The sequence below is a fragment of the Anas acuta genome, chromosome Z (genome assembly GCF_963932015.1).
Source record: "Anas acuta chromosome Z, bAnaAcu1.1, whole genome shotgun sequence".
Taxonomy (NCBI): Eukaryota; Metazoa; Chordata; class Aves; order Anseriformes; family Anatidae; genus Anas; species Anas acuta.
In genome coordinates this window covers 28,760,984-28,785,067 of record NC_089017.1, presented here as the reverse complement: position 1 = coordinate 28,785,067, position 24,084 = coordinate 28,760,984, and the positions used below count along the sequence as shown (strand labels likewise).

Here is a 24,084-nt window from a genome sequence, read left to right as displayed (position 1 = left end):
CTCTCAATCAATTCTCTCCCCAGGCTGTATTTGTGCTTGGGATTGCTAAAAGCAATATCATGGAAAGGGGAGAAGGATTCTCACGGACAGTAACATCAATAACATAGCTTAGCTTATAGGAGCAGTTAAGGAAAGCTTTGCAGCTCACTGAACTTCAGAAATTAGCAAGCAAGAAAAAAGATGAACTCCAACACAGAATATACCTTTTCATACATTTGATCCATGCAATTTGGTTTTCTTTCCCTCACATTTTTTTTTTTTTTCAAAATGCAAGTAGATGTTCTTGCTTATATTTGTGAAATGGCTGAATAATTATTGGTCTTTAGTTGTAGATAAGAACAAAGAGAAAAAATACATATTTAATATTCCTTTGAGTTCTTAAAATTAAGCAGTTAGAACCATAGTTAAGCACTAGAATAGGCATAATGTAATTTTTCCAAAGAGATAAAGGAGCTGCCAGTGATACTATCTAAATTCCTCTGCATCAGTTAGGTGACAGTATTTCAGTTTTAGACACACAATCTTAAAATGGTGGAGTGAACCTCTTTCCTTCTTGGTTCCTATGCTGAGCACAGAAATGGAAGCTTACCTTCATAACACAGTTTTCAGGAGATGGTTGTAAGTAGCATGGAAGGCATCATTTGAGCTGCACCTTTTGAATGTCCTAGCACAATGTCAGTTACTCATTCATATAATTAAAATCTACATGATATCCCAGAAACCTGTAGCACATCTGTTTTGCCTCCCCCTTAGCTGATTGGTAATGCTGGCTTTGCAAAGCAGGATGAGGTAAAGACTACCATTACCATTTTATAGTGGCAGTTTTATGGGGTTACTGGGTGGTGGTTCCCCAGTAGCATTTGCCTCTGTGAGAATTTTGTGACCATAATACTAGCACTTCGCTGTAATTTACCACATTTAGAATTGGAGATGGCTGAGAAGTAGTTGGGATTATTTGCAAAAACTGAAGAATGTCTAAAAGCATCATTACTCTTTTTTTTTTTCCCTCTTGCCATTCTCCATTTCACTGCTAGGCTTCACAGAATAACTGCTGCATGTCTTGCGCACTTCTTGGTGCTGGAATGATCTAAGCAAACACAGATATTAGGTCATTGACCTTATGCTGTGTGTTTGTTCACTAGTGTATACTCCTCAGCATTTCAGAATGAGAACACTTTGTGTCAAGCATGTAACACTTGAGTATTTGAAAAAAAAATTTGAAGGCAGAAAAACAGATCTCAAGGAAAAGAAAAATGAACAGGTGATAGTATAGATGATTTAGAAATTTCTTTCAAAAGAACCGGAGAGTTTCTCCTGTTCAGCATCTAGGTGATGGATGGTAGGACACATGTTTTTTGCGTTCTTTTTCTGACAGTCTTAATTGTTACCACATTTTGATAGCTAAGCTACATGTGGGACAGTCAAAGGTTTTTGACTCAACAAAGCCTAAAGTAGGGCTGTGTCTTTTATTTGTGTTTTTAGTTCATAGTGTCGTTTCTGGAAGTAGAAGGAAGTTTTTTAAGAAATACTTGTCATGCCTTAATGTTTTTCCTTTTCTTTGTTCCTCTCTCCCCAGTCTGTTGTGCCATTTCTGTTTCTGGCATTCACACATGATTGAGTTACACCAGGGCTTCAGGAGCATGTCATTTGGCTGGTGAATCACAACTGTCTGTCTGTCCCAAGCTGGCTGGAAGTGCATGGTGATGGGGAGGAAGGAGTTGAGCAGAGGATTGCTCCCTGCAGCTTAATTGGTTTGCTATAACATGTTTGTGAGTCCAAAGCCATGCAGTGTTTTTAACCAAAAGCATGGAAACCTAAAACAGATACGAAACCTCTATAGAAAGCACAAAACCTGCAAACCAACTTCCAGAAGCATATTCAGCCAGCTTTTAGGATGGTAATGGTGCTTCACATTTCACTGATCTTCCAGTGTTTGTCTTTGCACGGGGAATCTGTTTTGACTGAAGCAGGATTGTCTCTATTACACTCTAGTCACTCTTAAAGCACCATTTACTTAAAATATTGAGGCCAACTCTCAAAAAATCAAGTGCTGTTCAGCTGTCTAATTTGACCATAAATGCTTATTTGCTGTAAAGTCACAAAGGTTGTATGTAACTCCGTATTCCGAAGGCAATGCCTGTTATGAAGTAGTCTTGAGTGACATCCTCATATCCATTCCTCACACCCATGAAGGGTATGTCCATCAGTGCTCATACTACTTTAATCATGTTCCATTTTATTGCAGTATTACATATGTGCCAGCAGAAAACTTAGAAGAGTACAGAGCCAGTTTGGAACAACAGACAGAGGAAACTGTGCCCATTGAACTTTTTCCTTCACATACAGTCAGGTGAGTCAAAAGAGTTTTTATCCCATAGGACTCTTAGATTTAGCTTTTTGCATACACTTCGCATAGTTCAGGATGGCAATTTTTTTTTTTTAGAAGAGCTGATAGATGGTTACTTTTCCTCAGGCTAGCCTCCATTAAGAAAAAAAAAAGTCTGTTTAAAATACAGTTTTTGCTTTGGTTAATAATTTTTTTCTGACATTTTTACTAGGCTATTTTATAGGTGTTTGTTCTCTCCACTGAGGAGATTGCATGCTGTCTCATCCAAAATTCCTCTTAAATACCATGCTATTTGATTTATGTATTGCCACAAATATTCTGTGCTTCAACCATGAGAATTTAGTATTGGTAGTCTATCCTGAATGTATACTGCAAGGAATGAATTTTGCCATCTTTTTCCTTGCCTTCAAAAATTCATTACTTACAGGCCAAAATATTCAGCGTCTAACGATTTTTGTCTTCTTTAACTTAAAGTCCAACAACAGTAACTGTTCTTGAATTCTGATGTTGTTATTTCTTCCATTTTGGAAACAATAAGCAATTACATTTGGTTGTAGTTCTGAAATACAGGTTTTTGTTCTGTAGCTGTCGGTTGTTGGCAACTTAAAATCAGAGACAAATGGATGGGGAATCCCTGAATGCAGTATGTGTTCTAACAGTTTTCTCATAAGGCAGATGTCTGTACTGATAGGAATTCTGTGTACAAATACAATGCTGATCCTGTATGTGAAATTTTGCAGAGAAATACAGTGATTATATGGTATTGTTTTTAAATGAATTGCATGCTCATGTTCATCAGCAGGGAAATCCCAGAGCTTCCAGAACGTGAAGAGGGGGAGGGAGAAGAAAGTGAACTTCAAAATGCAACTTTCAGTAACTGGAACCAGCCCAGAAAGTAAGTGCAGATCTTGTACACTATAAAATCTAAATCTAATCTGAAATTCAAAAAAATTGAAACCTGTTGCATATATTGTGCATTGCAAGAGTAATTCACTGTTGATTTTTACTGCTGGTGGGCTAAATCCCTGCAATCTAACACTTTTCTTGATTGCTTTGGTAATTTATTTATTTATTTATCTATTTATGTATGTGTTTTTGGTAAGCCCAGACAGGCTTACTGTCTGGGAGCCAATAAGAAAAGATGAAGAGAAGGATACAAAGTTTTAATTAGAAGCCAAAATAAAGTGAACAACAGCAGGCACAATTACAGACTTTCTGAGCAATCTAATAGATTCACTCACTGAAAGACAAAAATCTAGGCAAGGAGAAATTATTCCTGAATGTTCTTAAACCATCTTGTAAATCCAGGAGTCTTCAGTGGTTGGCACTGTCACAATCACAATAGATCACTTATTTTGCTCCTTGTTTTGTCACAACAGGGTTGAACTTTGGAGAGAGCCTAGCAAGTCACTGGGGATCAGCATTGTTGGAGGACGAGGGATGGGAAGCCGCCTGAGTAATGGGGAAGTGATGAGAGGAATCTTTATCAAACACATCCTGGAGGACAGCCCAGCTGGCAAAAATGGAACGCTGAAAACGGGAGATCGGATTGTGGAGGTACCAGCTGAGTGCCTTTTGGATCTAGCATTTCAAGAGTTGCTGAGATGGATGTTTGGTCTTGGGCAGACAGCTCTGCAATTGCTACAGCTGTCACCACATGAGCCATAGTGTACTACTGTGTTACAAACACAGTAGTACCATCTACTGATGTCTGTGTGCAGTTTTAAGTTGATTTTACAACCTGAAGCATAGATGTGGGAGAAGGGATCTACAAAAACAGTAGTTCTACCTGCCTCTCATAAAACCAGCATGTGTAGGAAAAAGCTTAAGTTTGGTGAAGCTAAAAAGTTTTACCTTTGCATACTGGATGGCAACAGAAATGGCCAGAGAACAGGATATCATGCAAATAAATGCTACGCTTATTTCCCTTTTAATTTGTACTCAGCCCACATCATTCTTGTGCACTTCAGGAATTAAGGAAGACACTATTTTTTTTCCTTATGACATATAGAAAGGTGGATTTGATACAGAGGTGTTGCAAGGAAGTTGAGAGCATTGCATTCATACCTGAAGACAGTGTAACCGGTGGTGCTGCAGGGAAGAAATGATCTAGATTCATCATCTTCTGTTTATCCAATCCTGTGCTTATGCAGCAATTTCTGCATTCTAGTTCAAAGATGTTTAAGGGTGGATGGATGTACTGAAAGGGATGTCTTTCCTGTGATGGTTATCAATAAATAAGACATGACCCTGTTTCTGTTGTCATGCCATGTCACAGGAACTGTACTTCTTTTCATCCTGCTGAATGTTTTTATCTGATTGTCCATCAGTAAGAATGTAATGAGCAGAGTGATGGAGATGTTAATACTATCCCTGGGTCAGACTGCACATTCTTTACCTAGTGATACTAAATCTGGAGATAAGTGGCTGCTGCAAGATCTAAATATAGGACCTTGAAATAATACATTAATGCAGGCAGCACTTGGACAAAATAGAAGATTTTTCCAATGGACGACAAATGGGGAGGTGAAATTTTGCTTGATGGCTACAAAGTTAATAATTATTCATTATTGCTGAATGCTTGGTTTTGTAAGAATGCAGTGATTGTCTCTGAGAATGGTGCTTGCAGAAGATAAAGTGGGTGATCAAAATTATGTAACTAAAGTCTTGTTAATATGACTAACTAACTGGATGGTTTCAGTTTCTCAAGTTGTGGCATATTTAGGCTTTTCTTGGCTTTTCTTTCTATCAGTGCATACTGTATTTCAGACATGGAAGGTTGCAGAGAAGCAGTGTTATTGTTCAGTCTCTTATAGGTTTAGAACCCTCTCACAACTGCTTTTTCTTTCTCTGTATTTTACAGTATTTGATAGTTAAGTTTAAGATTATGTTAGACAGTTAAAGAGGTAGGGGTAATCCTCATTTTATAACTCTGTGTGCAAGAATTGCCACTAACAAATAACCTTTCTGTGTTAGCTTCTAGCTTTTATTGTGGTCATTGTGAGAATGCTTTACTGATGCTAATTTCACCATAACATGGTTTTTACCTGGATAACAAGACACTGATAGCATGATAAGGAGCAACCAAGCAAAAAATTGTCCTTAGCCATCCTTTGTAAATGTTTTCTTTTAGAAGAGAGAAAGCTCATGGATTCTGACCTGAAAATTTATCTTCTGGGGAATGCATCTAATAGCTGAATCTGGCTTTACATTATTGGTGTTTTTAATAATAATAAAAAAAAAAAAAAGAAAGAAAAAAAAAGTACAGACATCGTAACTCATAATGAAAGACCTTCTAGCGCTTAACCAGTGTCAGTTTGTAAACTTAAGATCTTGGGGAGGTAGGTTAGTCTGAGATAGGTTTTATAGGCAACAGTATTTGGCAAATGCTGCAACTTGTTCATATTATCATGTCTCTTGTATTACATTGCCTGTGGGGAAAAAATATGGCACCTGAACCAGGAATGTTGAAAACTCTGTATTTAAAATCATGGACATTTATTTCATGTCCTTTCAGTGTTCTTTGAAGTCTCAAACCTGTGTGTGAGGGACATAAACAAGGCCAAGTCATTGGAAGCTTTTCCACCAACAGGTTTGGGCTTAGGTTTTATATGAGGTTTCCTGTCCAAAACCCAAAGCTGATTCATGATTCTTGTAGCATCTTGTAATGTTAAGATGAGGCCTTCCAATTACAGGTGGATGGAATTGATCTCAGAGATGCCAGCCATGAACAAGCTGTGGAAGCCATACGGAAGGCAGGCAATCCTGTAGTCTTTATGGTACAGAGCATTATAAGCAGACCAAGGGTAAGCATAAAAAATATGAAAAGAGACATATTGTGTAGTAATAGATGAATGGAATGTTCAACGTGGTGGTGTTTGGGAATGGGATATTTAAGCCTGAAAGTTCCATCTCAGCTATTTCAGGAACAAAGATTTGATTTAAGTATTATTTCCGTTTAGAATGAAATCGATTTGGATTTGGATTTACCCTCCAGCACGCCGTTCTCAAACTATTTTGAAAAGACTCAAGAATGATAATTTGTTGGGGGGCAGAGTAGGAGTCTAATTAAAATCAACTCTTAGAGATTGACAGCATGTCTGAGGAGCGCATGCAGAAATACAACACCTGTTAAAATGTTCATTGGACATTAATGAAAGGACCTAGAAGTACGCGGAAGTTTTCTGTCACTAAGCTGCATGGACATTGCAGACAAAAGCTAATGAGCTTTAATATAGTTGCTTGCATTCACTAGAAACTAAATTTCCTCATTGTAGTCTGTGTACACTGCATGTTTATTTACTAGTTGTCTCATAACTCTTGTTCCCTAGCCAGAGTCTCTTTATAGCCCTTCATCAGCTTCTGCTCCCAGTGGGCAGAAAACTACTAACCCATTTTATCATCAGTCATCAAAGGTAAAGTTGCATGAAAAAGCCCTGTTGAATGTTGGTTATTGATACTCAAGTTACTAAAGTAATGCTTCTTCATTTGCTGTGATGTGAACAATATTGCCTCTGCTGAATGTTCAGAACACTGTTTGGGATGGATGTTACACCATTACTTTATCACAACTTTTCATATTTAGAGAATGCTTCTTTTTTAATTGCAGTTCTTTGTTCTCTTTCTTTCCTATTATTAAGTTTGTGCATTATTTTTGGATGTTTATTAACAAACTTCTGTTTATTTGTGAGCAGAAACATTGCATATGCTCTTGCTGTACACAAGCTTTTCATTGTGATCTTTGTAAATGGCATTATATTTATTGTCTTCATCTTTGACACTTGCATCTGTACTTCATAGTAAGATCTTATAAGGGAATTTCCTGTCTTCATTCATGTGCAGTCACCCAAATAGTTAACTGCCTGCACACAATAGCTGTACTTAATATGGTTCTGCATGGCAGTCATTTTCAAGTGATGTGGCTAATGAGTCCGTTTCTTTCCCCTTTTTTTTTCTTACTTCATTTGGGCTGCTGTAGCAGTTAAAGTGTTCCTAAGTGTATTCCAGAATAGCCCAAATAATGCAGAGAAGTTGTGAGAAACTAGTTTAATAATTTTCCTAGTAAACAGTTACCTATCAAATCTGTGTTTCATACTTGCTCTATTTTGTGTACCTCTGAGTACATGTAAGAATTACTCCGTCACCGTGTTATGGCCCCAGACAATCTATGTTACAGCATTATGCTTTACAAGATGCTAGGTTGCTTCCCAATACCTCCACATCCTGGACACATTAATAAATTGCTGAACACAAGTTATACAATAATAATAAAAAAAGCAAAATTATTCTGTTACTTTTTGTTTTATTTTGCAAAAAGAAGTGAAAAGAAAAGTACCTTTTATTTTAGCACTTGTTTTGCTTGCTGTAGACTGTAGAAGAAGACATGCTTTATGCACATTGTTTAAAACATACCTGTTCAGACAAAAATAAGTGCCCCATATTCTGTCCTGGTAAGCAGACCAAAATAATGTGATGCAGTTGCATGGATTATAATTTGAACTGGCAGTTATATTTTAGGTGTTATGCTATCAATACAGAAGGTAAAAGGCAAGATTTTGAATTACTGTGGCTGATCCTGTGTATCCCTTTTTACTAGGACTTCACTGCTTGTATATAAAATGTTTGTGATAATTATTTTAGCTGCATAAAGTTAATCAAAATACAGTTTATAACTTTATGCAGTGGCTTAATGTACTGTTAGTGTAATAGGATCATTACAATGGTAAATTACATTTCCCAACCTTCTCTTTACAAAAGGTGACATCAAATGTGAATTACATGTGTAAACGGAAAATCTTGTACTGAAGGGAAACTGCCTGTTGATAATGAGTGGCTTGTCAATGAAGAAATCTTGTTCATACAGAACTCTGTCTCCTCAGTTCTGAAGACACTGTAGAACCAAAATGTGTTGTCTTACTAAATTGCATTGCATTTTGCTTTGCAAAATATTTGAGAATAAATCTGTAGGAATGCATTTTACATTTCGACATGTTTAAAAGAAAAAAGCAGTTTAAGAAAGTTTTTAAACTGCAACATATATCTGGACTAAATTACCATGATGTAAATGTACTAGTTGATGCTGCAAGCCTTTCACATTCCTTTCCATTTAGGATGCTTCTTATTTTCCAGTAGCATGAAGCATACAGACATCAGACATTTAGGCCATAGCTACACGGATACAAGTAATATAGAAATTATTTTTAAGTATATATTTGACAATGTTTCCAACATACTTTGTAATGTCAGAGTTGTTCCCTCTTCATTAAAAAGTTTCTGATCTGAAAACAGAGTACAATACAAAAACTACGTAAGGAATATAAATGACCAAAATACACCTTTTGATTTCATCTAAATATGAAAACTTTTTGCATTAAATAATGAGAGGAACTACCTCACATTGTTTAACGAGAAGACCAAAGAATTTCATTTTATTAAATTCAAGAAATCACACATTTTTGCACACAGATGCAAAGTGAGCTATATTATTAACTCTGTTTAGAGATATCTAAAATTATTCAACCTTCTATTTTGCAAAGGACACTGAACATGTTACCACAAGACATAAATCAGATGATGAGAACTCATCTGTGGTTTTCCAAATAAAACTAAACCTAAATTTGTACTGCATTATGACTAAGAATTGGATTCATTCTGATCTAGAAATGCACAATTCTATTTTAGTTAGCTAATGGGTAGGAGTGTCCCATACACTGAGATACTTGTGCAAAATTGTACATATATCACAGTAAGTAAATTTTATGTTGATCATAATGCTGAATAATGCACTTAAGCATTTTGTGGGCTAGAACAGATAGGAGGATCCATGCTTTTCATCTACTTTCTGCTAAATGTAGCTGATATACTTGGGTGTACACCCTAAAAGTACAGAGCAAATACTATCTTTACCTGACTGCACCAAAATATATGAAATGGAGATCTTGTGCTTGGCTAGCACAAACTAGTAAATAAATACATTTTGTTTCATGAGTCACAGAGCATTCATATAAAAAAATTTTGCTCAGTTTCTGTTATGTTTTCCTTTTAGAACCCTTCCCTGCCTTTCCCGCAGAACAATCTTTTCTGTAGGCCAGCTGTCTTCAGCAGCACTAACCCATTTGCTGATTCTTCTCAGTTCAACACTAACAAGGTTGGATGATGACTCATTGTCTGGTTTTAACTCACCAAACATTATATGTGTGCTTCTTTGCTATTAGTGTCTCTGTTTTTAAGTTCTACTGTAAGAAATTTGGGTGAAATACTGTGCTAACAAGGATTGGAATTCGGTGTAGTGAATTAAGAAGGCAAAGACACACATGCATGCAAGTAGAAAAAAAGTTTTAAAGAAGTTACGAAATGTCAGCTCTGTTAATCCTAAACGCTGAAGCTGAATTAATGAGAGCTGCCAAAGAAGTGGATTACCAATTACAAAATCAGTCCATGTGGGATCTATTAAATTATCCACCTGGGTATAAATCTCTCATCAGTTTGAGGTGTTTTGCTTCTATTTACTTTGTTTTCTTTTTATGTGCTTTGAACTTTACAGTTTTGATACCACTTTTTTTTGCCCCCTCCGTGAAAAAACAACAAACATTGACTGCTTTTGCTTTATGATGCTGAAAATGTGCTTCTTGAAAATTCTTTTAATGCACCATGAACAGAATACTTGCATCTTTGGAAATCTGAAAAAAAAGTTAGATTCTATTTTTTTGTGATTAGTGCTTACTGCATGTTACTTATACTGGGGACAGAATTAACCTCTAACAATATTAAATAAAGGCTTAATTCTTTTGTGCATGCATTTCTGATTTAATAGAAGTTCTATCCGGCTATACATCTTGGGAGTGATTGTAACCTCTCTCTTTTCCATGTTGTAGTCTGTCAGATATCTCAAATGTACACTGAACTTTTACAATATTTGGTATATAATTGCATGTATGTTTTTGAAATCTCTCTGTGTTACAGTTAAAAAGAAAGGGAGTAGTAACATAACATAAGCAATGGCTTGTATTTTCTATATTTTCAAAAGTATTTGCAAAAAAATTGCACATATTTTTAGAGAAAAAAAAAAAAAAGATTTTGCAGTTTCTACATTGAGATAATGGTCTTTGCCATGTCTGTTAGCTTCCTTAGTAGTGAAATAAGGTTCATGTACAGTAAGAAACCTTGCTGCATCAGGGTCCTTAACCCCCCATGTAATTTTGTCCATTTTTAAATGGACTTAATAAATCTACTGCAGTTAATAAAATGAAATCGAGTTGTCATTAATAATGCTGCGTATTGCCAAAGGTACTGTAACATATGGATTGCTGTTTTCTGTTGCTGTAGGAGATATCGAATCCCATTAGGGTTACCTTCCGTTGTTCCCCAACTAACCCTTTTGCTCCCACACCATTCAAGGTTTGTTTTGATTCTAGTGAGCGGGTCATACTGTATGTGTGCTGTGTGTTTGTACATGGCCTGTGATACCTCCTGAAGTACTGCTTCTTCTTTATCTGTGCCTCCTATGTTGAAAGTGATAGTGTGATACTTGCTCCAAGTTTGCTGCCACTTTTAATATTTGCTTGGCTGTGATCAGTGACCCTGATAGCAAAATGGGTTCATGCACTGTATGATGCTTTGTGTTTTAAGTAATGTAATATGAAATACTGTGCCATGGCATACTGCAAGTATTTCATGAGTTAAAAAAAGCATTTTAGTGTTTTTTTTGTTTTGTTTTTGTTTTTTTTTCTGTGTGTGTATGGCCTGATTCAGGGAGCAAAAGTCTTATGTGTGCATAAACTGAGGGGCCAGCTCCTGTTGATAGATGTGCACATGTGACAGGCTGAGTCCTGAAGGCAGAACCTGGTCCCCAGTGTCTGAATTGCATAGGAACACCCTCCTCACCCTCTTCACAAGGGAGCCCTGCTTTTACTTTCATTTCAGCATTTTCCTAAAAATCAGACATACTCAGATGTATGTATACATTCATACAGATACAGAAACAAGTACTTTTTCTGTCAGTCAGATCACAGTGGCTGCAGCTGCAGTTCCTAAGTACTCATCAGGATACAGCCATATGTCCACACGTATATCTTTTTCCAGAAGACCTTGACAGCAGTGTGGGTTTTTTTTGTTTGTTTGTTTTTTGTTGGTTGGTTAGTTGGTTTGGTTTTGTCATATTTTGTCATTTCTTTATTTCTGCAAAGTTCTTGGAAGCACTGTCATTTACCGAGAACATCAGTAAATTGATATGCTGATTTTTATTTCAAACACAGAGACTACAGTAAGATCTAGCAATCTGGTCTGCTCACACACTGTTTCCTCATTTTTTCTGTATGTAGCTTTCTAGTTAAACCTCTAGAAAGCACTCTGAAAAATTATAGTGCTTCTAGAACTACTTTCCCTTTTATCCATGCTCAATGTAGAGGTCTGCCACCAAGTTTTCTCCATGTTGAATACATGAACTTTTTATTATGAAAAAATAATTGCTCTGCTATTAACTGGTGTTTCCAGCCTTCTCAGATTCTGATGGATACAATTTCTTTGCTGTAATTTTGCTCCTTCAATTGAGGTTTTTGTTTTAGAGTATAATTTGCATGAACTGTAAGTTGTTCAGTGACACAACATATGCATTGCCTTAGATTTCAAGCACAGACCAGCGTAGCTGATACAATGATACAAAAGAAAAACACATGGCATTTATCAGAAATTTTAATGTAAATCATTGGCTTGTGTGCCATATTAATACTTTCCAGGCATTTGACATTTAAAGACTTCTTCATCAAGCTCCAAGCAAACTTTGTGAATGAAAGGAGAATATTTTTTTTTCAAGCAGAAGCAGCATGAGGGAACCAAAATATGGCATTTTCATTTTCGTTAGATCTTTGTAGTAAAAAGAGAATGAAAAGAACTAATTTTTCCTGTGAAATTGGAACTTCCTTAAATCTCAGTGCCACAAAGTTGTTAACTTTATAGGTTTTTTCAACATCTTTAGTTGAAAGAGGATTGAAGTCTTCCAAGGTGTATATTGTTATTCTGTGTGCTGTTGCATCTGATAAGGAAAGCATCTCAGTGTTTTTGGCTCCCAGAGACAACATCTGAGATGTTGTATTCAAATTTTTTGTAGTAGAGGTGATTTCATATTTCAGGTGAAAACTGAAATGATAAGAACAGGGCTATGAAGCTAGTGCAACACTTGGAATGCCTTAGTTCTTGAAAAAAAATCTTGTTTATCACCAGACAATTTGCTAAATAACAAAATCTTTAGGGCATAGATAAGCTTCAGAATGATGATATTCAGGCATGAATTCCTTGCCCGTGTGTTTTTCTGAGCAGGTGAAATGGTACGAATTAAAACGCCTAGCCAAATCCTTGACCAGAGTCCATGTTCCCGTATTCGTTTGGTAGGAATGGAGGATTGCTAGATTAGATTATGGCATTTGAGCATTATATTGCAGTAGTTTATACTTCTAATTTTTTGTGAACATGAATCTATGACATACATCAAGGCCAAAAGTATCTTTCTTCTTTGTGGTTTAATTTCTGTCTTACTTTACTTGATCTCCCTCATGTAACTTACAGGAAATCAGTAAATAGAACTGAGAAAGTCCAGTTACTGTGGATTTTTTCAGTTATCTGTTTAATTTTGTTTTTAAATCGTCCTTTCCATTGAAAACGCTAAGTTCTCTGTTTGAGCTCCCTTTTCTCCTATTTGGCTTCCCAAGCATATCAGAAGAAAAAATACATGTGGCAGCTTTTAAAAATAAAATACAATAGAAGTCTTTTACAAATACGGCATATTGTAAAAAATAAGTTGAGTCTTCACAAGAGACTTTTTTCTGACATGTGAAGTGGCACATAAAACTTTACTGAATTGGGCTTTTCTTGTTGGTTCTGTATGCTTCTCAACACATTTTGGAGTGAAGTTCTCTCTTACCTCGCATAGCATTTGTTTCCATCTTTGATCTCTTGCAGCTTTTCTGTGCCGTGTTACTCATTTAGAATTCCAGCTGCTTGGTATTTAAACTTCAAAGCTATAGTCATTGACATTTTGACATTTTTGTATACTAGGTTGCCTTACGCAGAGTCTGCGTTTGCTTAGCCACTGCATTTTTCTTATTCTCCACAGGCATTCAGTCAGTCAGATTCAGAGCCAGAAAAGACTTCATTTTGTAACTTGCCTCTGCCCCCTCCTCCAGCATTTTCAGGAATGAGCTGTGATGTTACACAGTCATCTTCCAGCAAAGTCCAAGAAGATGTGGAGAAAGAGGATGAGTTCGGTTACAGCTGGAGTAAGTTTATCCTTGATGATCATTTTTTCAAATATTCATTGTTGAAATAACATTGTAGCAGAAAATACAGGGTGTCCAGTTTGAACTACTTTGTTCTTGTGTGTTTTGTGGTTTGGGTGTTAAGCTTTGTTGTCAGCTTTCATTTGTGGTTGATTAGAGGAACAAAGTAAAATACAGAAGTAATTTGTTCTTCTAAATTGCATTTCGATCTCTGTGTTCCTCCATTGTCTAGACTATTTCTCATTCAGGACTATTTGCAGAATTTCAGTGTAATCTAGGGAACTGATGGCAGTGATATATAATCTTGTAATTCCTGTTCCTTGAAGTGTTTTTGGAGTAAAGAGAGTTAAAATTATTGCTTTTATACATTAAAAGTCTTTTTTTTTTTTTTTTAAGAAAAGATTTATTGTTTTCCAAAGTTGGAAAGAAAACATAGAACTAGAAATCACCTAAGACTTAGCTGAAATGATAGTGTGGTGTATAGTTAAAAATTTCTCATCTAGTTTGGAATTGTGCTATCAGATACTGTTGGATATTGCTCATGACTGTCTGGGTGGTTTGTGAGACTTTCTAATATAAATCCAACCTCTGCTGCCCACACCTTTACATTTAGAAAAGATCATGCAGCGCTATGGAAATCTACCAGGGGAGCTACACATGATTGAGCTGGAAAAAGGAAGGACAGGTCTGGGACTTAGTCTTGCTGGTAACAAAGACCGATCCAGGATGAGTGTCTTTATAGTGGGAATTGATCCAAATGGAGCAGCTGGCAAAGATGGCAGGTTACAGATTGCAGATGAGTTGCTAGAGGTGAGTTCTTGCAATTTATTCTGACAACAAAACATACTGACTTAAAATATATACAAAAATAAGATTCTTGCTGCAAAATAGGTGTTTTTCAGTAGACCTTGAAATTCCCAAGGTACCCACATTGACAACACTGGCTACCAAATATATATGCTGGTGTATGGGAAATAGTTGCAGTTGGGATTTTTTTCTTCTTCCTGGTTACAGTAGTATGGAGTAAAAGTGCATGTGCTTGTGTGTTTAAAGCGGATAAAAATGATGGGATCCAGCAGTTTCTGCGTCATGGAGATGTATGGAAGAGCAATGCATTGTGGACCATGAAAACACTGAAGTCCTGTACTCCATCCATCTGTGGAGTGCTTAAGACTTTATAATTAATTCTTTGTCTAGTGGAAATGTGGTAATATAAGAATGCTGTTAACGTTGTGTTAAATATGAAATGGAAATTAAATAGGGGAAATAGGAGCAGATCCATTTGTATCAAGGACTGTCATCTCATGACAAATTTGAGTTCTTCTCTAGTGGCTTTTCGAAGGAACACAACCACTGACTATGCAACTAACATTCTCAATATGTTTGAGCATAATGTTTATTTTTATATTGCTACAGTTCAACTGATGTTCTTGCAGATGTATTCTGTTACAGCATTCACCAGTCCAGCAGCAGTAGTTATGGTAGTTAACATTGCCATCACAGAACTGCTTTTCTGTAACCTCAGAACTGTATGTTGAGGTCTAATAATGCACTGTAGTTGAAAAGGCATGGTGGGACTGAATAAAGCATGAGGGTGATACTGAACTCCTACAGCCTGTCTGCGGCTTTGCGTTACTGTTTTTTGAGGTACCTAGCCTCATGCCTGCTATCTGCAGAGTCCAATGTTATATGCTAGGTGTTTCTCTTGATTCAGTTAAAGCTTTAAAGTTCAAAAACCTTACTATTGCAGATGCTGAATATCCTTAGAACATATTGAAACACATCTATCTGAGCCAGTTCTCATATAAACTTACTGTGAACCTGAAACCTAATGCTAAGAGATCCTCTTAGGATCTTCTGAAAGGGGCATCTAAGCTTGCTCCTCAGGTTCCAGAGTTGCTGCCCATCAGCCGTGGTGGATCATGTCTCATCCCCCAGCTGACAGATTGACTATGTTTCTTCATAAGTGCAGGGTAAACACTGGAAGCACTACTGTGTCTGGATTGTCATTTCAAGTGTAAATGGTAGGGCTCAGTAATCTTGTGACAGTGCCTAGTAGGTACAGCTTGCATGGGAGCTGAGGGTTTGCTGTTAGACTCAACACTCAGTTCAGTGTCTTCGTTCTGTTGCTTCCTGTTTGCTGCGTCTCTGCTTCTGTTTGTACTACCTTGGTGTATGTTGTACTATTTACCCTTTGTGTGGGTCCAAGCAGTCCTTTTCAAATAATTTCCCCATTCTTAAAATGGACTTATCCACTGTGGCTTTCCATTTGCAGGAACAAACATAATAAAATGTAAGCCAATTATGGCTTTGCATATTCTGCAAGTTCACACTGATATCTCCAGCCATATCTGAATCATGTGAGTTTCAGGGGCTTTCAGTGAGTCTGCTCAGCTAAATGAAGACAATGATTCTAAGGTCAAATCTTCAGATTGTAAATGCAGCAACATTCAGACTCCTTTGCATAAAGTGCATTGCTCACAGTTGTGATTCAATAAAGAGTAGTAATCTTATTGCTGAAGGTATGTATTTATTTGTTTTGGTTAGAATTTTACATGGCCCTGCTTTGTTGCTCCATCAGTCAAAAAAAGGAAACAGACGATGTGCTAAGTCAATACTGTACAACCCAGAGAATGACATTTTTAGCTATGTGACAGTGTTAGACTGAAACTAAACTATAAGGATTTTTTTTTACTAAAGAAAGTGAGTGAAAACTGGACACACCATATTCCTTAATTTTAATACATTTCCTGTTTTAGCCACTGATGTGGGATAGTGGATTTTTTAAGCCTAATCAAAGGATTAAGGGAATTGGAATACTTGCGGAAATAATTTCTACTTTCTTTTACACAGATAAATGGGCAAATGCTCTATGGAAGGACTCACCAGAATGCTTCATCAATAATCAAATGTGCACCATCTAAAGTAAAAATTATCTTTATCAGGTAAGTTGTCTTTAAAAGTTTTATTAAAAAAACATGTTTAATATGCTCAAGTTCTTGCGCAGGGATGTTTCTGTTTTTTAACTTTGGTGAGATAGGTATGCTTTTGTACCCAATTCTTAGTAGTTTTTAAATATGTTTTGAGTTTTCTGTTTTCATATTTGTGTTGGCACTGCCACAAATAAAGCAGAAAAAAAGATCTAGACTTAAACATGTTCTAAGAAACATGGCATTGCTTTACCGTATGCTGTAACTGAATCTATTTTAGAAATAAAGATGCAGTAAATCAGATGGCCGTTTGCCCTACAAAGTCAATAGAGGCTTGTACTTCAGGGACTCTTCAAAACCAAGAGGTAAAGTAAATATTTGTTTCTTCATTTGACTGAGATACTGACACTGTTCTAGATAGAGGGATACTCTGTCTACTTAGCAAATACTACAAAAAAAGAAGAAATCCAATGGAAAAACAAAGAGATTTTAGTGCAGCTGCTACATTTACTGTTCCTATTTCTTTTTTACTTTATGTTCACCTATCTGAGAAGTAAATCTAATACTGCCATGAATAGGGTTATAGCAGTTTAAATGGATCCATAAAATGACCAGTCCCACTTTAAATGTATGCATGCTAGTTCATTTTGATGAAAAATGCTGAAAACAGCTGCTCACAGTTGTGTTTTCATTATCAGATTGATCCCAGTGCTGGAAACTCCAGTGTTAGTTCTGACTTCAGTTCGTATAAAAATATTCAGTATGTGGAACTCCCTAAGGTATGTGCTGAAAATTAAATTTACACCAGCCACATTTGTGTTCACCAGCTTGATTTTTTTGTAACGGAGTCCCACTTAATGGGAAACAAACTTTGTCCCTTGCTTACTAGAAGTAACGATAGAGATTTCTAGGGGTCTTTTGTTCTTTGTTTTTGTGAGTGAACCAAAAACTTTGCTGATGTAATGACTGCCTTTTAAACTTCACATAAATTCTCTGTGTGATCCGTAACTCTGAAATAAGTCATCTCTTGACCTAATGACAAAATTTTCAGTAACTAGTTGCTATAGTTGAACAGAGAGTTTGTTTGTTTGCTGCCTAAGGTAAAACATTGCCTGCATTGTTCCAAGTAAATTAATTAGCATTAGAGTATAAGCAGCAAATCCCCTGAAAATAATATATATATTTTGCTGAAACTGTGCAGCTGAGAGAAAATGGCCAAGTGTTACATAACTGTGAAGCTGCCACATGAGGGTAGAAAAAATAAGCTCCTGCTTATTGGCATGGGGAAGAAGAGTCACATTCAGTGGACATAAGACTAGACTTCACAAAGGTTCACAAGTTTGTCTCTTTGGAAGGCACCTAGCCTTCCCTTGTCAACCAGCACAGTATCTTAGAGATGATGGTATCCAGATGATTTAATTCTAGCTAAAAACACTGGGGAAATTTCACTCTGTCCCAAACATTTGCTAATTTCAAGGGATGAGCATGCATTTTTCCATACGCTATGTTTTCCATTGCTGTATGTATTTCTTTCTGTGGTTTCAAATAGAGAATTTAAACTATATCGTGAAGTTTTACCTTAGTCTATAGTTTCCAAATGTTCTGAGTTCCTGCTAAGAAAACTAACCATATTCTTGGCTGTATTAGGCTAAATCCCACTAGCATGTCAAGATGGGTGATTCTTCACCTCTGTTCAGCATTGGTGAGGCTGTACCAGCAGCACTGTGTCCAGTTCTTGGTCCCCCAGTGCAAGAGAGACCTGGGCATACTGGAAGGAGTCCAACAGAGGGCCACCAAGATTATCAAAGTACTGGAGCACATCTCCTATGAGGAGAGGCTAAAAGAGTTAGGACTGTCCAGCTTGAAGGGAGGATCTTACTGATTTGTACAAATGCCTGAAGTGAGAGTGCGAAGAGGAGAGACCGATGGTATTTTCAGTGGTGCTCAATGCCAAGAGTAGAGGCACTGGGCACAAACTGGAACACAAGAGATTCAGTCTAAATGTCAGGATACAATTCTCTACTGTACTGGTGATGGAGCACTGGTACAGGTTTCCCAGCAAGGTTGTAGAGTCTCCTTTCTTGAAGATCTTCAAAAGCTGCTTGGACATGGTTGTGGCAACCTGCTTTAGGTGTCTCTACTTAAGCACAGAGGTTTGAACCATATGACCTCTAGAGGTCCCTTCCAACCTTAGCCATTCTGTGATTTACTGTAATTCTTATGTCTGTTTATGAATTTAACAACTGAATCACAGTTGATGTACAGAGTTTCAAGAAGAATAAGTTTGAATTTAGATTTGCTTCAGACTTGTCTTGCTAACTGTCTTGGTAGCCAATGCACTATTTGTAGGTTGGAAAAATCTGCTATTTCAGAAATAATTAGTTTAAAAGGAAAACATTGATGCATTGTGAAAACTTTTGTTACGTCGGCAAGCTTCACTAGTTATTTCTGAATGTATTCTAGCATTTTGGTAAATGCAGTACCTAACTATTTGCATATTTCTATTTATCCCAGGATCAAGGAGGTTTGGGAATTGCCATTAGTGAGGAAGACACAATTAATGGAGTAGTTATTAAGAGCTTAACAGATCATGGTGCAGCAGCAAAGGTGTGAGAACATTTTAAATCCATATAGGGAATTAAAAATGTTTTTTGGAGTAGCATCTGTAGTACTCATAGTTTGTTTGTTTTTTTTTCTATTTTGTTTCCAGGATGGAAGAATCAAGGTTGGGGACCAGATCCTGGCAGTGGATGATGAAATTGTTGTGGGCTATCCAGTAGAAAAGGTGCTTCTGAAGTGTCAAGAATAGCATTGAAATCACACCACTAAATATAGGAGATGAATATGTCTAGAACCACTGAGGTTTTTGTGACTGTACTCTGATTTCATTTTCAAAGCTGTCTAATGAACCAAATATCTAGAGGCTTTGTCTGGATAAGGAAACTACTGTAGAATAAGATAAATCCTGCATTTAGAGCTCAGTTGCTGTTTTGTATTAATGCACTACATAAATAGTCTTTCTCTGCATTTCTCTGCATGTGGCTGTTTTTTCCCTGTGGTTCAGATCTGATGAATCAGAGGCACTTAGATGTGGGATAAAAGGCATGAACTATTTCTGAATAATGTATTTTCATATGTAACACTTTAAAAGTATGAGAAACAGTAAAATGTAAATGTCTGTATTATGCGTGTTAAGTTGCATCAGTGGTAAATTAGGTCATGTACTGTGCTTATACATGGGGATGGTCTGTAACAATCACTGTGTTATATTCCAAGCCTGATACTTCAACCCTGTGGAGAAAGCTATTTCCCTTTCTAAATAACAACATGACAGAGTTTCAGGGAAGCTAATTGAATAACTTCAGCCAGATCTGTCCCACAGTTAACTCTGACACTGTTTATTATCAAAGCATAAATGTTTGGCCTTGTTCATTGTGAAGAAAACCTGCAGGATGGTGACTTCTAGCTCGTTTGTAGAATCGTTATTTTTCTGTATTTTTGTTTTATAAGTGATACTCCAGCTATATTCTGTATATGTATGTATATATACACACACACACACATATATATATGCATGCATATATATATATGTATATGTGTATACACATACATATACATACATATGCACATACATATACACAAATATATACATATATTTATATATATTCTTCATCAGATTTTCTCTTAATCTTTCAGTTTATCAGTCTTCTGAAGACGTCCAAAACCATGGTGAGGCTTACAATCAACTCAGCAGAGGCAGGTAGCCTGACTACAGCATCGGTCAGCACTACCCCAGCAGAGAGGAGGAATATCCAACCACCAGCAACTGTCCCCCCTTCCAGCTCACCCGAACCAGAAGCGGTCAAAAGTAAGGTTCTCCTTGTTTGTCTAGCTTCACTAGAGCTATGAGATAAAAATATAGACCTAGCCTGTAAACAAATTATCTCTTTTTGTATGCACTCAACTGTTTCCTGAACTTCAGTTTCTAGTACTTCCAGATTACAGATCCATCTAAATAAAGCAGTAAGGCTCCAAGCTGAAGACCTCACTCTTGCTTTCCCACTGGCCTGTAGTAGAGTTGTAAGGGTGGAGGGATTTCATCTTGCGTCCCAAAGGTGTGTAGCAAGTGCTTGTATCATGGATGACTAGAAGTGGGAGCCATTTCCTTTAAAGCAGAGAGAAAACTCACCTCATATTTGCTAGAGCAGAAGAATGAATGAGGCGGTCTCACTGTTCAGAACTGGCTGAATTTCAGTCTCCCCCTTTCAATGGAGACTTGAGATGCAAGTGATTGATGATAGTTACTGGTTAAGCAACACACCACTGAGAAGTTAATAGCTTAATTGACTAATGGAAACCTCACAATTAATTCGTATGTACATCACTGCAAGGATTGCTGAGTCATGTTTCTATTGACTAGTAGTAGTAGTAGTATTGATACACAATTATATCACTACTAAGTTCATAATATCATAGAATGCCCTGAGATGTAAGGGACCCAAAAAGAACATCAACTACAACTCCTGGGTCTGCAAAGGACCATCGAAAAAGCAGATCATATGTCTGAGAGCGTTGTCCAAATGCTTTTTGAACTCTAGTAGGCTTGGTATCCTGACCAGAGTGCAGCCGCCCTCTCTGTCAAGAACCTTTCCCCAACATCCAGCCTGAACCTCCCCTGTCACAGCTTCACACTGTTCCCTCAGGTCATACCACTGGTCACCAGAGAGAACAAATCAGGACCTGTCTCTGCCTTCCCCCAGTGAGGAAACTGTAGGCCACCATTAAGCCTTCCAACAGTTTTTTCTAGGCTGAACAAACCAGGCAACTTCATCTGCTCTTCATACATCTTCCCCTCTAGACCCTTCACCATCGTTGTAGCCTTCCTTTGGATACTAATAGTTTTACGTCCTTTTTGTACTGTAGTGCCCCAAACTGTGCACAGTATTTGAGGAGAGGCTGTGCCAGAGCAGAGCAGGACAGTCCCTTCCCTCGACCAGCTAGGAATGATATACTTGATGCGCTAAGGTTGATGCACTTGATGCACTAAGGTTGATGGCTAAGGTTGGCCCTCCTGGCTGCAAGGGCACACTGCTGGTGCATATTCAACCTACCGTGCAACGGAGCCTCCAGATCCCTTTCTGCAGGGCTGCTCTCCAGCCTCCCATCCCCCATGCTGTGCATACAGTGATGGTTGTCCGTTCCCAGGTATAGAATCTGTCACTTGCTCTTGTTGAACTTCATATTGTTAGTGATTGCCCAGCCCTTACAATTTGTCTCTAATGTCTTTGCAAGGCCTCTCCACCTTCGAGGAAGTCTACAGCTCTTAGCAGTTTAGTATGATTTGCAAACTTTTACTCAAAAAATTTATCTGTGATCACAGATAAATCAATACATAAGGATGTAAGTTGTAAGGAACTTTTTAACACTGTATACGCTGTAGGAACTTACATTAATTGTGGCTTTAACTTTATATATATTATTTATACATAGTAACATCTTCAAACTAAAAGAGGGTAGATCAGCTATATGGAAGAAATTCATTGGTATGAGAGTGGTAAGGCACTGGAAAAGGTTGCCCAGAGAAGATGTGGATGTCCTATCCCTGGGAGTGTTAAAGACCAGGCTGGGTGGGGCTTTGAGCAAGCTGGTCTAGTGGGAGGTATCCCTGCCTATGGCACAGAGGTTGGAATAAGATGATTGTTGGGTCACTTCCAATCTAAGACATTCTACGAGTCTATGATATTTATACCATGAGACATATGGCTTCCTAAAGCTGTGTCAATGGTCAGTTAAAAGTATGAGTGGTGTATAGAAGTTCTTGTTGAGGGTTCCTAGATATAATGACGTGTGTGTACAACCTTTGGTTGACCAAGTACTGGTAAACTTGGAATACATCACTGTATTTCACATTCTTTCTCATGGTACAAATCTGAGTCTGAGACAGAATATTTAGTTAGCTGGGCCTTGACTTAGCCCATTACAAAAGGGTAGGACTGACATCCTTGCATCCATGTATGTAACACATTGTATGCACTTCATTTATCTGTGATCTGTGTTGCAGAGTTACTGGTACAGATATTTAAATTCTCTCTGAAATAGCATTTGTTGTGTACAATAGCTTCTGTGGCTATCCAAAAAAAGCATTTGTAGGTTGTACAAATACAGCATGTTGTATGTGATACTATCTCAGTAAACTTAAAACTGTGATCCAGGTGCTTGTTGACCTAGAAGCAGGACAACTGCTATTAAAACCACAGGACAGTACTTGACTAAGGGCAAGGGAGAGTGGTATTACATGGAAATTTAGAAATGTTTCCTGGAGATTGATTCTTGAGCTCTTACTGTAGAGTATGGTCCCTCAAAACAATATTTTAAAGTCATTTTTCTGATAGTAAGCTGTCTGACCTAGGATGTTTAGTTAATCCTGTAACTAGGATGTTTAATTTTTGTTTTAGATACAAGCAGATCTTCAACTCCAGCCACACTAGCTTCTGACCCCGCTACTTGTCCCATTATTCCTGGATGTGAAACAACCATTGATATCTCCAAAGGACGGACTGGTCTTGGTCTGAGCATTGTTGGAGGAGCAGACACTTTGCTGGTTGGTTGGAAAAATACCTGTTACTCGCATGAAATAATAGTATAGGAATGAAAATATCTGTTAGAAGAGATTTTGTCTTCATTTGTTCTGTGGCACTTTTATAGAAAGTTACTGAAGATCAGGAAAAAAAGAGAAAAAATATAAAAGCACTTTTGAAATTGAAAGTGTAAGTGAACTTCTTAAATATTTTGGTAATTTGTCATTATTCTGACTTTTTGTTAACAATGATTTTTGGCAGGAATTTTCTGTAGCTCTTGCTTCAAAGTTTGGGGAATTTTCTTTCAGTATGCAATTTATTTTTGTTGTGTATCCACAGGGAGCAATCATTATCCATGAAGTATATGAAGAAGGAGCAGCATCAAAAGATGGGAGACTGTGGGCTGGAGATCAGATATTAGAGGTGCACTTACTTCTTTGGTCAATGTTTATTTTCATGTGCTAGCTAGACATCTTTCATTTGTCTGTTGGAAAGTCCTGTACATTTCATCTATGTATGCTTTCATTGTAGGTGAATGGGATTGACCTCAGGAATGCCACACATGATGAAGCAATAAATGTTCTACGACAGACTCCCCAAAAAGTTCGTCTGACAGTATACAGAGATGAGGCCCAATACAAGGAGGAAGATATGTATGATGTACTCATTATAGAGCTCCAAAAGAAGCCTGGTAAAGGCCTTGGCCTGAGTATCGTTGGGAAAAGGTATGAACATACATGGACAGTCTATGTCTGGGACTTGGGCATGCATGTGTTTCTGTTGCAGTGCTGTGCTCAAATCCTGTAAAGGCAGTATGTGTCATTCTTGTGCCATTCCTAGAGGAACTAGCCCAACATGAGTCATCAGAAAATGAGACCATATTTATTGGGTTCCCAACTGCAAGCCATAAAAGTGACCCTTAAACAATATTGTAATTCAAAATTCATGTGTGTGTTTAC

At 37.3% G+C, this 24,084-nt stretch overlaps 1 protein-coding gene across 18 annotated transcripts in view; it reads left to right on the top strand.

Annotated features, from left to right (window-relative positions):
* The window catches only part of MPDZ (multiple PDZ domain crumbs cell polarity complex component), a 105,149-nt gene that overhangs the window by 69,327 nt on the left and 11,738 nt on the right, over nucleotides 1-24,084 (top strand). For 9 of the 18 annotated variants that reach the window (XR_011091055.1, XM_068666168.1, XM_068666167.1 and 6 more), the window contains 18 exons: nucleotides 2,246-2,350; nucleotides 3,147-3,242; nucleotides 3,727-3,904; nucleotides 6,043-6,153; nucleotides 6,679-6,762; nucleotides 9,393-9,494; nucleotides 10,673-10,744; nucleotides 13,455-13,617; nucleotides 14,231-14,427; nucleotides 16,471-16,562; nucleotides 16,828-16,912; nucleotides 17,246-17,326; nucleotides 19,062-19,154; nucleotides 19,258-19,332; nucleotides 20,244-20,415; nucleotides 23,003-23,148; nucleotides 23,465-23,548; nucleotides 23,657-23,850. Coding sequence is in view for 17 of the 18 variants with exons in the window: in XM_068666168.1 (XP_068522269.1) it covers nucleotides 2,246-2,350; nucleotides 3,147-3,242; nucleotides 3,727-3,904; nucleotides 6,043-6,153; nucleotides 6,679-6,762; nucleotides 9,393-9,494; nucleotides 10,673-10,744; nucleotides 13,455-13,617; nucleotides 14,231-14,427; nucleotides 16,471-16,562; nucleotides 16,828-16,912; nucleotides 17,246-17,326; nucleotides 19,062-19,154; nucleotides 19,258-19,332; nucleotides 20,244-20,415; nucleotides 23,003-23,148; nucleotides 23,465-23,548; nucleotides 23,657-23,850 (2,130 nt within the window). In the remaining variant the exon portion in view is untranslated. The remainder of the gene's footprint in view (nucleotides 1-2,245; nucleotides 2,351-3,146; nucleotides 3,243-3,726; nucleotides 3,905-6,042; nucleotides 6,154-6,678; nucleotides 6,763-9,392; nucleotides 9,495-10,672; nucleotides 10,745-13,454; nucleotides 13,618-14,230; nucleotides 14,428-16,470; nucleotides 16,563-16,827; nucleotides 16,913-17,245; nucleotides 17,327-19,061; nucleotides 19,155-19,257; nucleotides 19,333-20,243; nucleotides 20,416-23,002; nucleotides 23,149-23,464; nucleotides 23,549-23,656; nucleotides 23,851-24,084) is intronic. The other 9 variants (XM_068666170.1, XM_068666165.1, XM_068666171.1 and 6 more) reach the window with 8 other exon arrangements.